The sequence below is a fragment of the Thermothielavioides terrestris genome, chromosome 2 (genome assembly GCF_000226115.1).
Source record: "Thermothielavioides terrestris NRRL 8126 chromosome 2, complete sequence".
Taxonomy (NCBI): Eukaryota; Fungi; Ascomycota; class Sordariomycetes; order Sordariales; family Chaetomiaceae; genus Thermothielavioides; species Thermothielavioides terrestris.
Genome location: NC_016458.1, coordinates 7,039,301 through 7,056,470, shown reverse-complemented (window position 1 = coordinate 7,056,470; position 17,170 = coordinate 7,039,301). Strand labels below are relative to the sequence as shown.

The 17,170-nt window shown below is 46.0% G+C and overlaps 3 protein-coding genes across 3 annotated transcripts; 2 read left to right on the top strand and 1 right to left on the bottom strand.

Moving 5' to 3' along the window:
- Positions 1-9,653: 9,653 nt before the first annotated feature.
- Positions 9,654-12,209, top strand: THITE_2115259 (uncharacterized protein). Its single transcript, XM_003653102.1, has 2 exons — positions 9,654-10,361; positions 10,423-12,209. Exons 1-2 carry the CDS (start codon positions 9,969-9,971, stop codon positions 12,115-12,117), a joined length of 2,088 nt encoding a protein of 695 aa, XP_003653150.1. The 5' UTR covers positions 9,654-9,968; the 3' UTR covers positions 12,118-12,209.
- Positions 12,210-12,332: 123 nt separating this feature from the next.
- THITE_2115257 (uncharacterized protein) lies at positions 12,333-13,637 on the bottom strand. The gene is made up of 4 exons (XM_003653101.1): positions 13,387-13,637; positions 13,277-13,320; positions 12,491-13,169; positions 12,333-12,428 (listed from the first exon to the last, which is right to left on the bottom strand). The coding sequence occupies exons 1-3, from the start codon at positions 13,465-13,467 to the stop codon at positions 12,611-12,613; spliced, it is 684 nt and encodes a 227-aa protein (XP_003653149.1). The 5' UTR covers positions 13,468-13,637; the 3' UTR covers positions 12,333-12,428; positions 12,491-12,610.
- A 9-nt stretch (positions 13,638-13,646) lies between these two features.
- Positions 13,647-17,125, top strand: THITE_2115255 (uncharacterized protein). The gene is made up of 2 exons (XM_003653100.1): positions 13,647-14,106; positions 14,184-17,125. The coding sequence occupies exons 1-2, from the start codon at positions 13,791-13,793 to the stop codon at positions 16,682-16,684; spliced, it is 2,817 nt and encodes a 938-aa protein (XP_003653148.1). The 5' UTR covers positions 13,647-13,790; the 3' UTR covers positions 16,685-17,125.
- The last annotated feature ends 45 nt before the right edge of the window (positions 17,126-17,170 follow it).

The following is a 17,170-nucleotide window of genomic DNA, read 5'->3' as shown; positions in this document are numbered from 1 at the left end:
TCTATATATCTCCGCGACTACTTTAGCGACGTAGAACTTAGGATCCTAGCTATATACTTAGTAGCATTTAGGGAAGCCTAGCTCTTTGACTAGAGCGAGAAAGGAGTGATCGCCGCTATTTAAATTATCCTCGCGCCCTAGTTAAAGAAGGACGTAGCCTACTAGGTATACTATCGTAGGGTCGTAGGACTCCTACTGGACGGACAGCTAAGTAGCGTATCGCCCTTATAAAACCCTATAGGTAACCTTGGACGATAGCTATAGAGCACGTTTCTAATACCTAGTACCGTTTCGTCCTTCTAACTAGAGGACTAGCAAGCTACTTCAGGTCCGCTAGCGACACTTATAGAAGATCTTAACAATATATTAACCTAGTAGGATATTGAAGCTAAGATTATAGAGATTACTATACTATAAGCGACTATAATACAAAGGTTTATTAATGCCTCTACGAATAAGATAGACTAGGAGCGCCTCCTTGGTAGCGACCTAGTTAAGGACCTTAGGGCACTAGTATAGGTAGCTCTTAAGAAGATAGTACTCGATCCCTATCTCTAGGAAGAGGAGACGCTCGTCTATACGCTTATAAGGAGACTAAACTACTTTAAAATGCCTTATACGCTAGTATAGAAGTATCTTTAGGTATATAGATTACCTATATCATCTAGCTAGATGTCACCTTTAGTATAGTACCGTAGTAAACGCCTTCGTAAGGAGCTTACAAAGCCTAGACGTCTATTTCGCCTACTACTATACAACCTATACGACTATGCCTTCACTTATAAATATAAGTATTTAGTATAGTGGTAGGGCTAGGATATATATATCAAGGAGGTAGAGGAGTACAAAAGATAGTAGGATTAGCCACTATAGCTAATTGGACCTTCGTAAGCCGAACAAGCTATATATAGGGAGTAGCTTAAGGAGTAGCGACGATAAGAAGTGTCTATTAAAAGAGCTTTTGAAGTTCGAGTTTACCTATAGGAGCGTATAGCAAGCTCGAAAGGGAAGTGTAGATTAGGGTAATAGACTATTTGGATATAGGGGGACCTAGTTTTTCTACTTTTCTATTTGTCTTAGAGCATTGTATTCGTTGTTAGGGGGTCTAGCCCTCTAATTATATATATTTAAGTAGGCTAAGCCTATCTTCTTTATCATTAAGTAAAACATTAAATAGTTGTCAATATACGTTCGTTGATACTACGTTGGTAGTCCTCCTTCTTCTAGGAAGGCTGTTGAGCCTCTCCTTTCGTTGTTCTACCTCTGTCTAGACGATAGGCATTTGAGCTATTGAGCTCTGACCATATTCTTATTGTCTTTTGTCTTTTTGCTGTATCCCACTAGACGTACCTGAGCTATGTGTCTTCCTCTTAGGAGACATCCTTCCTACTATTCGATATACACTATCTTCGTCCGTCTAGAGGTACACTGCATTCCTTTAGGAGCTATCTCGCGCGCCTGATCCTGGGTGTAGTGGGGTAGGTTGGTATAGAGGTTTTACACTATTTCAGTATATAAGTGAGTTTTATTCTATAGCGATTGACTAGGCACTTAGAAAGCTAACTAGTGCATAGCGATAGTACTAGTATCCGCTAGCATTGACGATAAGTATATAAGCAAACTACTAAGCTATCGTAGTATATAAACGTAGTCGAGATAATTAGGATAGTCAAGAATGTTAGCAAGATAGTAGAAGGCGAGATAGTAGGAGGCGAGATAGTAGGAGGCGGGATAATAGGAGATAGGATAGTGGGAGGCAAGATAGTAGGAGGTAGGATAGTAGGAGGCGGGATAGTAGGAGGCGGAGGCAAGGTCGGATTAGGGCGCCCTATAAGCCTAGAATTGACACGCCTAGTGTAATAGGAGTCTTCGAGTGCTACTAGTAAGATGCCTCAAGGTGGAGAGTTACAGTGATTAGGACGAGCAGCTATAGTTTCTAAGGCGATACTGTCTATATATATCTCCTATTGTAATTAGAGGCTGATCCTTAGAGGATTAGGAATCTTCCTCTACCTCGGTAGGTGACTGCCTACCCTTTTAGCTACAGTTCCTAGGCTCTAAGTATATACGTTATATCGTACATTATAGATATAAGCTTCTAGGTTCTAGGTGCTCACTCCGTCTTAGAACTGTGCTAGCTCCTACTCGATAACAGTTTATATATGTACTATAACAGTTTGTCCTCCCCTCTATAGAACCTGTCTTTAGGTTCAGATTTCGTAGTCGATAGTATACTATATTACTTGATCTCTAGAAAAGGTCCGTCTACCTATATAGACTCGCCGACTAGCAGTGCAAAGGGTAATAGGTTGTCTATCTAACTATAAGCTTTGCCTAGGATTCGATAGGGTGTCCTTGTAGGGTTAGACTAGTTGCTAGGGTAATATATATAGTACGCTTTACCCTTTTTATAATAATTTGTATTTTACTATTGTATATAGACTATCTATTCTTTGCTTTTAAATTTATATTGTTGTAGCTATACTTTGTACTTTATATTTTCTTTTCTTTATATATTATTATCTTATTGATTATAGCGCTCTCTTTTTCTCTACTTACTTGCCTTATATTCTTACATTTATTACTATCTATATATCGTCGTTTCTCCTCGTTTTATATTCGTCGCCTTTTCTTTGCCGATTTATTATAGATCTTAAAGAGTTTTTTACGCTTCTTGTCTATAAGAAGTCGCTATACTTTAAGTATTTATATATAATATATAAAAATCTTCTATATAACTCGTTGATGCCTATTATTCCTAAGTACATTATTACTAAATCCTCTTTAAGTCGCTATAATCAATATATTAAGAGGAAGGATATTTATATATTAGTAGATGGCTTAGGATCGAAATTTAGCGGTAGTTCGCCTATTAACTCTATTAGGCTATCGGTATAATGTCTAGCGATTTAACTAATCTAATAATCGGTTTATATATTGCTCGCCTCCTTTATAAAGCTAAAGAGAGTTAGGTTCTATTCGATTACAAGTCCTTTGGCGGTTAGGAGGACGACGAAGAATTTACCTTTTTAGACGACATTCGCTATAGCATTGTATATTTATTAAAAAAGTTGGTCGATATATTCTACGCTATAGACGAGGCTTACTACTACATCTATAGTATTATATTGAATAAACGCTTTATAACTGACTAGCAACTAGCCTTTAAGGCTATAGTTATTAAGCGTATAGAACTTAACGTTTCCCTCTTTCTATAGCTTAAGCGCTTAGATAATATATCTTCGTTGGCGGTAGGTCGCTCTTATCTATCCCTTAGGTTAGTTACTAAGAATATTGATAGCGATTTAGTACCAATATAAGCTAGAAGTATAGGACTTAAAGAGGGCTTACTACCTTCGTCTCGACGATATAGGCTATTTTACCTAGATATAGACGAAATATAATTTCACTAAGGAGTTGATCCTATTGTTCGCTAATAAAATTAGCGATTATAAAAATGCTTTAGACCTAATAGAGCGGGTTTACCTACTCTATAAGTCGTTGACCTAGCGTTCTTTTATAGTTTAATTAGGGTTTTAGGGAAGGGATCTAGTTGTTTTGTCGATATATAACTATATAAATTAATTTATATATATCGGTCTCTAGCTATAACTGAGCCGACTTAATATTGCTATATTATATATTATTTAATACGCTTTAAACGTCTTCTCTTCGCTTCCTTTTAGCAATGGCTTTATATATCTGTCGAAACTAGTAGATTATCCGCTATATGTTCGCTATATCGTCTTTATAGACCTACTAGTTGTACTCTAATAGCTAATCTATCTACTTTACCTAAAAGAATGTTTCGCCTTCGATTTACTATTTAGCCTATACTTCTTTGACTTCCTATTCTTTATTATCCTCTAGGTCTAGTATTAGTATCTAGGTTTCTTTAGCTATAGTTTATATATACTAGGGCTCTAACAGAGCTACTAGAAATATATTGTATAGCTTTATATACTTATATAGTAGGGCTAACTGATACGCTAGCGATCCTACTTAGTCTAATACTTAGAATAGCTCGACGAACTAGGGCTTTAGCTTCTTACTAGTCTTAAGTTTTAGATTCTAAGTAGACAACTTGACTAGAGCTCTCTTTTAGAACTCTATTAGCTTATATTTTTCGTTGTAGTACTATTTCTAATTTGCTATAGCGTTGGCCTAGTGTCGCTCTAGCTATTAGCGCAACTCTTTAAGCTTCTTAATCCGTTCTACTACATTAGGGTATAGTACTCTCCTCTATCGAGTATTGTCCTCGATATAGTAGGAAATCGTAGGGTTGTAACCTATAAGTACTTGAAAAGGAGTAACGCTAGTAGTTGTATTAATAGAATTGTTATAAACGAATTTAGCTTTAGAGAGAAGTATTGCCTAAGTAATAGGATTTGAAGAGGCGAAATATTAGAGGTATTAGATAAAGGTTTAGTTTATTTATTTAGTCTAGCTATTAGTTTAGAGGTGAAATACTATTAAAAGTCTATAGTTTATTCAGTTTAAGTAGTAAAGATCGCTTTAGAATTAGGAGGTAAAGACTAAGCCTCGATTGCTAAAGTATCTATAAGGTACTTTGTATTTAAGCTCAATTTTATAATAGAAGAGTTCTACTAACTCTTAGCTATAAATAGAGGTCGAGATAGGGAAGAATCGACTTATCTTTATATACTAGTCGACTACAACTAGGATTATATCCTTTTTACTATCTAGTTGTTCTACTATAGGAAAACCTATAATAAAATCTATAGCGATCTTACTCTAAGGTTATATTAGTATTAGTAGCGATTAAAGGTTACTATAAGGTCGATATTTTAACAGTTTCTAATACTAATATATTAGGTAGATATTATAGTATTCGTTTACTTCTCTATTAATACTTAGCTAGTAGTACTTCCATTGTACTAACTCCTTAGTTCGGTTATAACCAAAGTATCTCGCTAGAGGATCATTATAGTGTCGTCTAAGGAGCTTTTACTTTATAGCCTCCTTAGTAGGGATATAAAGCTTAGCTTAATATAGTAGCTCGTTATTAGGTCCTAACTCCTACTTAGGAGTAACGTTAGTTCTTCGCTATAGAATCTATAGATAGTCTTTGATTCTTTATATTATTAGATCTGAGTTTTATAACTCTAGGATTAACTCTTTTATTGTTTTAGAAGGTGCTAAGTTATATAGGGCTTCGCCTTATACGTAAGTAGCTACGACCTTTTTAGGTACAATTTGCTCTCGACTAAGCAATTCTTCGAGTTTGTCTATACTAGGGGGCTTTTAAGTACTTTACTTTACTAGCTAGGTAGTAACTATCTAACGTTTTATAGCTATCTCGGGGCTAATATATAGTTGGCTCTCTACGCTATTAGGTATCTAGTATCCTATACCTATCTATATAATAGATTGAATATATAGAAGCTTCTCTTTAGTAAATATTTACTAGAGTCCGACTATCTTATTCTATAGAGTCGGCAACTATACTATATGTTCTAAAGCCGACCCTTCTTTGTAGTTAGGTCTCTTCGATAGCCCGTTAGCTAGGTTTTGCTTACCTACCTAGTGCTTGATAACAAAGTCGTACTCTACAAAGTATATACACTATCTAGCTTAGCGTCTATTTAGGTATATCTACTTTATAAAGCTCTATAGATTATTATAGTCAAAGAGGATAATGACTAGAAAGTTACTCCCTTTAATGTAATAGCGTTAATGCTTAAAGGCTTTGATAATCGTTATTATTTCTTTATTAGGTATCCTATAATTCTTAGGCGATCTAGAGAATTTAGTTGACTAAAAGGCTATAGGTCGTCTTGTTCTATTATTTTCTTTTTAAGATAGGACCGCTCCTATAGCGAAGTTGGAGGTATTAGTCTCGATAGTTATCTTCCTCTATAGGTTATAGTAGTATAATGTTAACGTTTCTATAAAAGCTCGCTTAAGTCGCTTAAAAGCTATTTGTTCCTTACTAGTGAATTAGAGAGATCCTAGTTTCCTCCCCTTTTCTAGTCCTTTTAGTAGAGTAGTCAAAGGTAATACTAATTCTAAATAGTAGGAGATAAACTATTAGTAAAAATTATAGAACCTAAGGAAGACTTGAATATCTTAATAAATAGTAGGCTCTAGCTATTTCTAAATGGTTTGAACTTAGGTCGGATCTATAGTAATTCCTTTAGAAGTCACTAGGTATTTAAGGAACTTGACTTTACATTAGTAAAACTGACATTTGCTTAGCTTATAGTATAACTATATAGCTCGTAGCTTCTTAAGGACTTACCGAATATAAGAAGTATAAGTGTTATAGTCCTTTAAAAAGATTAGAACGTTATTAAAGAAAGCTATATAGAAATCGTCTATAAGTCGCCCTAGTGCCTAATAGATATAACTTTAGAAGGTTGCTAAGGCGTTGGTTAACCTAAAGGGTATAACTAAGTATTTGAATAGGCTATATTAGGTATAAAAGGCTATTTTCTATTTGTCCCTCTCTTTGATATAGATTCGGTAGTAGGCCTCCTTAATATCCAACTTACTAAAGTACTTAGTATTAATTATATAGTCTAAGATCTTTAAGATTAAGGGCAATAGATAGCGGTTCTTCTTTATAATTTTATTAAGCCCTTGGTAATCGATATAGAGTTGGAGAGTACTATCCTTTTTAGGTATAAATAAAACTAGGCTTATAGCTAGGCTCTAAGATTTTTAGATATACCCTTTCGCTAGGTTTTTACAAAGGTATTCCTTAAGGATATCCAACTCCTTTTAAGCTAATAGGTAAATAGGCCTTACTAGCGGTGTTATACTTAGCAATAGCTCGATAGTGTAATTGGTCTTATAATATAGCGGTAGAATATCGGCCTTAGTAGGGTCCAATATATTGGCGAAGTCTTAGAGCTCCTTAGGGATTTCGTCTTTGCCTTAGGACAGTTTTATCTACGTCTCTTTATCTTTCTCCTCTTTAGGGAATAGAGCTTATAGTATATTAGGGTATATAAATAAAGCGTAAACGTAGGGTTTTTAGTATAACGTTTTAGCGAACTGCTTTAAGTACTTAAAATGAACTTTAGTGGTCTTAGGTATAAACCACTATTCTTTAGCTACTAGAAATAGTAAGATATATTCTTCTACTATTATAAGCATCTTTAGAATAATAGCTAACCCTCCTTTGATTAAAGGGCGGTTAATAGCTATATAGGAGACGTTGAGCCTCTATATTACGCCTTTTCTATCTAATAGCTCTAGGGGTATAGAGAACACTCTATACAACTAGGACATCTAAGTGTCTACTATACAAGTCTATAGTGAAAAGGGCTTTACTATAGGAAGATAATGCTACTTTATAAACTTAAGGCTAACTATATTAATCTTAGTATAGGTGTCTAAATCTATTATAATCTCCTAGAGTTTCTTAGTATATAGGGTAGTAGTAGCTTAGAAGTATTCTATAACTTGGTCCCTATATAGGAAGAGTATATTAGTAGTACTAGGGTCTACTACTAGGTATAAGCTTTTCCTTCCTTTTTATTATCGTCTCGCAAGTGACTAGGGCTTGTTTTATACTTGGTCCTTAGGATATAACGAGTACCTCTATAGCCTTAACGTCTTATACCTTTAACCTTGCCTATACCTTTAAGCTTCTTAGGGTAGTTGTAGGAGAAGTGACCTATCTTGCTATAGGTCCAATAGGTAAAGGAATTGTTATTCCTATCCTTTACCTCTTTGTCGTTATAGCTCCGCTTTTCCTTCCCTACTATATCGTTAGAGCGGGGCCAACTATAACGATCCTAATATATAGATTGCCCTCGACCTCGCTATCTATAATTGGAAGGCTACCTAGATCCTTAATCGATTTTTAGAGGTCTCTAGCGAGTATTATACTACTTAACGTTCTAAATCTAGGTTGCTAGCTAAACTATAGCCTTATAGGTCTTAGGTTTTTTAAAAAAGTATTAGTCGATATACAACTAAATCTATAGCAACAACTTAGAGTAGAATAGGAGAGCCTATTTCTTATTATCTTAGTGCTTAGTCTAGGCCTCTAAGAAATCGAGGTATTAGTAAAAGTTCAAAGGGCTCTAGCCCTTTTATTACTTCGCCTAGTCGATAGCCTTAGCGATTTCCAACTAACTATTAGTAAGGTCCTTAATATATAAAGTAGTCTAGTCTTTAAAGACCTTCTACATCGACTCTACTACTATTTGTTCTTCTTTTAGTAGGTTATCGTAGTAGCTATACCAATAGGTATATAGTATTTACTTTATTTTATTAATAGTAAAGAGGATCTAATTCTTTTCTATTTTAAAGCGTTTAAAGTTACTTTTAAAGGCTTAATAAAAATCTTAGAGCTAAATCTAGCGTTTTCGAAAAGTAATGTTCTCTTCTAATAGTATAATGTTCTTAACTTTAATAGCTTAGCGATCTTGCCCTCTATCCTTACTATTGTCGGTTGATCTAGTACTATTCCTCTTCCATTTACTAGGCGGCTCGCCTATTTTTAACGACTAAAGCAATTTCTATTTCTAGTCCTTAAGCTCCTTTAAGGCCTAAAGCTAAGTAATATAGGCCTATACCCTCTATAGTAGGTCCTTTATAGAGAGCGTCTCTCCCTATAGTAGAACACTAAAAGGTAAAGGAGATAGGCGGCGAGAGCTAGGAAGAGACCTTATTTTAGAATTATAAAGTTGCATTAGATTTATAGGCGAATTGATAGTAACTAATAGCAATAAGTAGGATAAGGATATAGGTGTCTAAGTCGGGGTATTATAAACGGATAGTATCTTAGCTAGTAGAAGAAAAAGGATTAGAATCTATAATAGGAGTCTTTAAATACTATTAGTAAAATATCTTAAAGTAGAGAGTTATAGTGATTAAGACGAGTAGCTATAAGTTCTAAGGCGATACTGTCTATATATATCTCCTATTGTAATTAGAGGCTGATCTTTAGAGGATTAGGAATCTTCCTTTGCCTCGGTAGGTAACTGTCTACCCTTTTAGCTATAGTTCCTAGGCTCCGAGTATATACGTTATATCGTACGTTATAGATATAAGCTTCTAGGTTCTAGGTACTTACTCCGTCTTGGAACTGTGCTAGCTCCTACTCGATAGCGGTTCACGTACGTGCCGTGACACCTAGTCAATTATCCTAATAAAGCAAGTGCAGTCTTATAAGCTACAACGCCTCCCCTACTATAAGATGATTATAGTATAAAAAACGGCCTCGCTAGAAGCCTATCTAGAGCCGCTAATACTATCATTAGGCTGTAAATAAGTTTTACTACTATAAAATCATCGTAGATATAGCTTTATAATGTAAGTAATTACATTAAATAGAATTTCCATCTTATATCTAGACAATTTTATACTAGTAAGCAGCTTAACTAGCTAAGGGCGTCCTCTATATATAGTAGTCATTAGCTTACTAGGTAGGCTCAAATATAAAATATTCCTTATAGAGCAAAGGTTTTAAATGCGAAATAGCTAGGCCTACAGTATAATGTAGTATACTAAAATGACCCTAACCTTAAAATGACCCCCCTACTACAAAAATAAGTTATATACAAAATGGGTTGCCGCTTAAGCTATTATACAGGAGTTTTGGAGGCGCGACCATTTTCGCCCCGTAAGATTGTCCGTAAGATCATTTTCTCACAACCCGGTGGCGCGCTATGGTACTTATAGGTTAGGTTGGCAAAGAGTGGATGACTCTGCAGGTCTCTACTTCGTCTAGTGCATACATACGGTAGTTACATATGCCCCGCCGAAAATGTACTTGTCGGGGGTCTTTAGTTAAGGGTTTCGAAAATGGCCGGTCAGGGATGCCGTTTTTGGCGAGCCCAAACACTGGGACACACACTGTACACACAGCTGGGTGTAATTTTTTTCTTCCCATCCAGAAGTTTTCGGTTTTCAACGGCATCGAGCCTGGGTGAGGTTCGACGGTGAAACCATTCATATCAGAGCTGGGCATACTGCGCCGCAAAATAGTTATGGGCAAATCCCGGCGGAACAGGGTGCGGGGGAATCGCACCAACCCCATTGCGAAGCCAGTGAAACCACCGTCGGACCCAGAGCTCGCGAAGCTCCGCGAGAGCAAGATCCTGCCGGTGCTAAAGGACCTGCAAAGCCCTGAGGCAAAGTCCAGGACGGCGGCTGCCGGTGCAATTGCCAACATTGTCCAGGATGCCAAGTGCCGCAAGCTGCTCCTCCGAGAACAAGTGGTTCACATCGTCTTGACCGAGACGTTGACCGACAGTAACATCGACAGCCGTGCGGCCGGCTGGGAAATCCTCAAGGTGCTGGCCCAGGAGGAGGAAGCAGACTTCTGCGTGCACCTGTATAGGCTCGATGTTCTGACGGCCGTTGAACATGCTGCCAAGGCGGTGAGCAGCCTTTCATTCCTGCACGGCCGACCTCGTCACCCGGCTGACACGCAAGAACCAGGTCCTGGAAACACTCACTGCAACGGAGCCGGCCTTTCCCAAGCTGCTGAAAGCACAGCAACGCCTGGTATGGGAAATCACCAGCTCCTTGCTCACCCTGCTCGGCCTTCTAGCACTGGCCCGGGAAGAAATTTTGAACGCCATAGTCGCAAACCAGATTCTGTTGCGGCTCCTCTTCCGGCTTGCCGCGACAGACATCGCACCCCACGATGTCTTTGAGGAAGCCCTGTCCTGTCTCACAACCTTGTCCGAGGACAACCTCCAGCTGGGGCAGGCTATGATCGCTGATCAGGAGACGCACTGCTACGACGTGCTCCTGAAGCTCGCTACCGGAACTGGCTCGAAGGCCGTGCTTTCCTGCGGCGTCCTCCACAATGTCTTCTCCTCACTGCAGTGGCTCGATCACAGTCCAGGGAAAGATGGGGCATGCGATGCCGTCTTAGTCCCTAGCTTGGCGCGAGCGCTGGAACAAATCACGCCCGGCAGTGCGAGCACTAACGGCAGCTCCAGTCTGGGCGGGATCGCCCAGGTCGCTCTGGAAATATTGGCGTCCATCGGGACCGACTTCCAAGAGACGCTCGAGAAAGGCAACCGCGCGCCGGCCGGGCCCGCTAAAGCTGAGGAGGAGTGGAATGGCTTTGATGACGCAGACGCCATGGATGTTGATCAGGGTCCCAATGCCGACCATGAAGATGCAGATGGGGAGGATGGCGAAGGCGAGGAAGAGAACGGAGAAGAAGAAGGGGACGACGACTCGGTCAACTCCGACATGGAAGCCGACATGGCCCTGGTTACAGGCGGAGAGGGGTCCGGAGCGAGCGATCTCGACGACCTGCCCACACTCCGCGAGCTGATCCAGGTGGCCGTTCCCCAGCTGATCCGACTATCCAGCATCCACACCGACAGCGAAGAGACGGTCGCAATCCAGTCCCACGCCCTATCCGCGCTCAACAACATCGCCTGGACCATCTCCTGCCTCGAGTTCGCCAACGGGGAGAACGCGCACATCTTCGACGCCTGGTACCCAGTGGCCAAGAAGATCTGGCGCAAGACGATAGCGCCCATCCTCGAGGCCGACAGCGCCGACCTCAAACTCGCGACGCAAGTGACCAGCCTCGCCTGGGCGCTCGCCCGCGTTCTGCAGGGCGAGACACCTTCAGACGCCGGCAACACCCAGCACCGGAAGTTCATCTCGCTCTACCACGCCTCCAAGGGCCGGGCCGCGCCACAATCCGAAGGAGAAGAAGGCGCACAAGAAGCACAGGACCCGTTCCAGGGCCTCGGCGTCAAGTGCATCGGCGTGCTGGGCTCGCTGGCGCGCGACCCGGCGCCGCTCGAGGTGAACCGCGAGGTGGGCGTCTTCCTCGTGACGCTCCTCGCCGCCGCCGCTGCAAACGTTGACGGCGACGTCTCGCAACAAGAACAACAGCAGCAACAAAAGACACCGCCCGCCGACGTCGTCGAGGCGCTGAACCAGCTGTTCGACATGTACGGCGACGAGGAGGCGCCGTGCGATAAGGAGGTGTTCTGGAAGGACGGCTTCCTGAAGCACCTGGAGGAGTTCCTGCCCAAGATGAAGGCGCTGACGAAGGGGATCGACAAGAGGACGCAGGAGGAGCTGCGGACGAGGGCGGACGAGGCGCTGCTGAACCTTAGGAGGTTTGTGCAGTATAAGAAGAAGCATGCGCCGAGGTGAGGGAGGGCCGTGAGGACACTGGGTGTTTGGAGGGTTGTACTTTGCCATCATTCATGAGAGACCCGCACTCTTGGGAGACTAGTTGCCGCGTCTGCCCACGGATGGGGCATATCGGCAGGGCGTGCTGTCGGCTGTAACGAAGAGAAAAAAAAAACGTCAATGTCTTGTCACGTTGTCAGTCCAGATGCAGCACCGACCGTTTGAGTGGCGGGAGCAGCTTCTTGGTTCACTATCCCGGCTCCTCTTCTATATTCCGTACAGAGATTCTCTCCATGCTGGGTCCCTGATACGTAGTGCGCAAAAGAAAAGGCCTTCTCTCTTGGTCAGGGTCACATTAAGCGCTCTCTCCTTCCGGAATTCGAATACAACTCACGATGAATATGGCTCCCCTTGAACCCCGCAATCCGCCTGGGAATGGGCACAGTCGATAGCCGGGCCGCGAACTGCAAGAGGCACTCTACGCAGTAAGCAAACAGAGAGTGCTGAGCGGCCCTCAGCCGATCGGCTTCAGCTTCTTCTTCTTCTTTTTCTCGGGCCCATCGGACGGCTCGGCGGCGGCGGCGCCGCCGGTCTTGCTTTTTTGAAACTGGCGCCAGCTGTTGATGCGCTGGTCGCGCGTGGCCTCCCACTCCTCCTCGTGCTGGCGCTTGCGGCGGCGCTGCTCGGCCTCCTCTTCGCGGCGGCGCTGCTCGCGGCCCTCCTCCTGCATCTGGGCCTTGAGCTGGCGGCGGCGCCGCTGCTCGTTCTCGATCAGCACGAACTTGGTCTTGTCGGCCCACTTGCGCTCGAAGTCGGCCGTCTTGAGCTCGGGGCTGTCGACCGTCCACTTGTTCTCGCGCAGCACCAGCATGCGCGCGTCGGCGATGGCCTCGTCCAGCGTCTTGCGGTGCTTCTCGTCCATCAGCTCCGTCTGGGCCTTCTTTAGCCGGTCGAAAGCCTCGGGCGCGAGCGGGTTCTTGGTCTTGTCAGGGTGGATCAGCAGCGACTTCTTGCGGTAGGTGGCCTTGATGTCGGATTCGGGCACACCCGGCTTGAGGCCTAGGACGGCGTAGCTGGACCGCAGCGCGAGAGGGGTTAGTGGTGGGATGCTTAGGGGGGCTGACTGGCACTGGGACTTGGGAGTGGGACTGGGGGCTGGTCCCAACGGGAACGTGCTTACGCATCAAGCCGAAATGCTTTCAAGATGCGGTCAATCTCGGCGTCCTGGACATCGAGCTGTCAGCAGCCGCCGGGACGACGACAGGAGGAGACCAGCCACAGCCGACGCACCTTCTCCCATTCCTTGGCCTCCGATTCCAGCACCTCCAGTGCATCGCGCGTGTCAACGGGGGTTTCCTCGTTCGTTGCCATTGTTGGGGCGGGTCGAAGCACCGAGTCGGGGTAGTGTCTGTCTGTTGCTGAGTGTATCGCAGCTTTTGTTGTTTGTCTTGTCCGTCCGCAGGCGGAGGAGGGCTGATGACAGGTCGGCCGTGGGTTGTCACTGCGGTACCTCGTTAAGTACCTTAGCGATAAGCGCCTCATTCAGCTGTTAATGATAAGCCTTGTAGCCCCACTAAAATTTGGCCGGCTCTCGAAAATTCAAGACGCAGCAGCACCGCGCCGTCTCCAGCGCGAGTACCAAAGCTTCCTGGATCCCTTCAACTGCTGTCTCCGTGCAGCACCATTAACGCACTATGCCGGGACGAGCATCCTCCCCGGCGCTGTCCGAGAACGAGGTGGACATTGCCGGGTCCTTATTCGCCCACGATGCCGGCAGCGACAGCGACAGAGACAGCAACGACGACAGCGGCCCTACGCGGAGTAAGAAAGCCAATGGCGCCGCCGTTGACCTCGATTTTGGCGACCTTCTGAACGCGCCCGGCGCTGGCGACTCGGACGATGGCGGCGATGACGAAGATTTTATTGCAAGGCAGCAGCGGAGCTCAAACCGCAAGGCCTCGAACCTGCAGGGCAAGACGGTCAAGAAGGGCGGCGGCTTCCAGGCCATGGGTAAGAAAGCTATATCGTCCCTATTTCGGCGCCCGATGGATGGAACACTCACTCACTTCGCTTCGTTTTTCTCCCAGGTCTCAATGCGAATCTCTTGCGAGCAATCACCCGAAAAGGCTTCTCGGTCCCGACCCCCATCCAGCGCAAGACAATCCCCCTGATCCTCGAAAGGCGCGACGTCGTGGGCATGGCCCGAACGGGCTCAGGCAAGACGGCCGCCTTCGTTATCCCCATGATAGAACGTTTGAAAGCGCACAGCGCACGTGTCGGCGCCAGAGCTTTGATCCTGTCACCATCTCGCGAGCTGGCCCTGCAGACGCTCAAGGTCGTGAAGGAGCTCGGCAAGGGAACGGACCTCAGGACGGTCCTGTTGGTCGGCGGTGATAGTCTGGAGGAGCAGTTTGGCCTGATGGCCGCCAACCCTGATATCGTTATCGCCACACCCGGCCGGTTCCTACACTTGAAAGTGGAGATGTCGCTGGACCTCTCGTCCATCAAGTACGTCGTGTTCGACGAGGCTGACCGGCTTTTCGAGATGGGCTTCGCCACCCAGCTCACCGAAATTCTGCATGCGCTGCCGCCATCGAGACAGACCCTGTTATTCTCCGCCACGCTGCCGTCGTCCTTGGTCGAGTTTGCCAGAGCGGGCCTGCAAGAACCGACTCTTGTGCGGTTAGACGCCGAGACAAAAGTCTCTCCCGACCTCGAGAGCGCCTTTTTCTCCGTCAAGGGCGCCGAAAAGGAGGGCGCCCTGCTCCACATCCTCCACGACGTGATCAAGATGCCCCTGGGGCCACCAGCCGGCGCCCAGCAAGATGAAGAACAGCAGCCGAGGAAAAGGAAGCGCGGCTCTGACAAGCCCAGTCATACAGAGAAGCCAACCGAGCATTCGACCATCATCTTCACCGCGACCAAACATCACGTCGAGTACCTTTCCAACCTCCTACGCCACGCCGGGTTTTCTGTTTCGTATGTTTACGGCTCGCTCGACCAAACCGCGCGCAAGATCCAGGTCGACAACTTCAGGAGGGGAAGGTCCAACATCTTGGTTGTCACCGATGTCGCAGCTCGTGGTATCGATATTCCCGTGCTTGCAAACGTCATCAACTACGACTTCCCCCCTCAGCCCAAAGTCTTTGTCCACCGAGTCGGCCGAACGGCGCGTGCTGGCCAGCGCGGTTGGGCCTATGCTCTCGTCAGAGAGTCCGACCTACCCTATCTTCTCGATCTTCAGCTCTTCCTCGGCAGGAAGCTGGTGCTTGGCCAAGAGACGAAGGAGCCGTCCTTTGCCCGGGATGTCGTCGTCGGCTCCCTGATGCGAGCTGAGCTCGAAAACAACACGGAGTGGGTGAATAAATTGCTCGGCGAGAACGAGGACATGAGCGCAATGAAGCGGGTTACGGTTAAGGCCGAGAAGCTGTACATGAAGACCAGGAACTCGGCATCGAGCCAGAGTGCGAAGCGCGCTCGCGAAATCATCGCATCCAAAGGCTGGACTCAACTACACGCGCTGTTTGGTGAGTCAGCTGCCAACGCGGAAGAAGCCCGTGATAGCCTGCTTTCCAAAATCAGCAGCTTCAAGCCGCAGGAGACCATCTTTGAGATTGGGCCCAGGGGCAAGTCCGCTCAGAACAAGGCCGCAGAGGTCATGCGCAGTTTCAGGGCAAAGGTTGGCCCGCGGAGAAAGACGAAGCAAGACGACGAGGACACTGAGATGGCAGACGCCGGCGACGAGCTGCCGCCCCCGGCCAACGGACGCGGCTCCGATGAGCATGGCGAAGAGGAGGAAGATCGCGGTGACGCAGGCGCCTGGGAAGACGAAGACGACGGCTCAGAGTCGGATTCGGAACTCGAAGTTACAGTGACAAGTAGCCGCAAGTCCAAAAAGGGCCAGACCTCATTCGAGGACCCCGAGGTCTTCATGTCCTACACGCCGCGCACCACCAGCGCAGCCGAGGAGCGCGCGTACGGCGTGCACTCGGGCGGCTCTAAGACCTCGCACTTCGTCGAGGCGGCCCGCGACGCCGCCATGGACCTGACCAACGACGAGGGCGCCAAGGCCTTCGGGCTGCCCACGCGGCCCAAGATGCGCTGGGACAAGCGGCACAGCAAGTACGTGGCGCGCGCCAACGACGACGACGGCTCGCGCGGCGCCAAGATGATCCGCGGCGAGAGCGGCGTCAAGATCGCCGCCTCCTTCCAGAGCGGCCGCTTCGACAAGTGGCGCCGCGCGCACCGGCTGGGCCGGCTGCCGCAGGTCGGCGAGGCCGAGCAGGCGAACCTGGTGCGCAGCTTTTCCGGCGGCGGGCCCGGCAGCGGACCCGGCAGCGCCGGCAGCGGCTTCCGGTTCAAGCACAAGCAGATGAAGGCGCCCAAGGACGCCGACAAGTACCGCGACGACTACCACGTGCGCAAGCGGCGCGTGGCCGAGGCCCGCGAGAAGCGCATCGGCAAGTACCGCGACGGCGAGGGCAGCCGGCGCGAGCTCAAGAGCGCCGCCGACATCCGCAAGGCGCGCCAGCTTAAGGAGCGCCGCAAGGAGAAGAACGCGCGGCCGGCCAAGAAGGGCAAGCGGTGAAAGACTCCGCTGATGGGTTATTGTCGGGTCGTTATTTTTAGTCTTGTCATGCTCGAATTCGACGGGATGCAACAACCAATGTTCCACGAAGCTGCAGAAGATGGGTTCTGTCTCTTCTCACGCAGGCGTACTGGGCATCAAGCCTGGTTACCGCGTGTATTCGATTCCATGAGCATAACATGCTTGCATACAAACAGGGACACACCCTAGTTTTTTTAAATCCAGCCCAGCACGGGCAAGCCAAACAAACATTACATGCCTCCAATTGAAGAGCCAAGCTACGGTAAATAGATACAAGAGGAAAAACAACCCTCTTCGCTGTCTGGGACCAGAGCGCGCATTCATTCCAGTGTCCCTCCGTCCCTTAACATCCATCCTCAGCTCTCCACCCCACCTGCCCGCCCCGACCTGCTTCTGCCAATCCCTCCCATCCCATCCAACAGCTACTCCAGCAACACCCGTCTCAAACAAACAGACAACAGACCA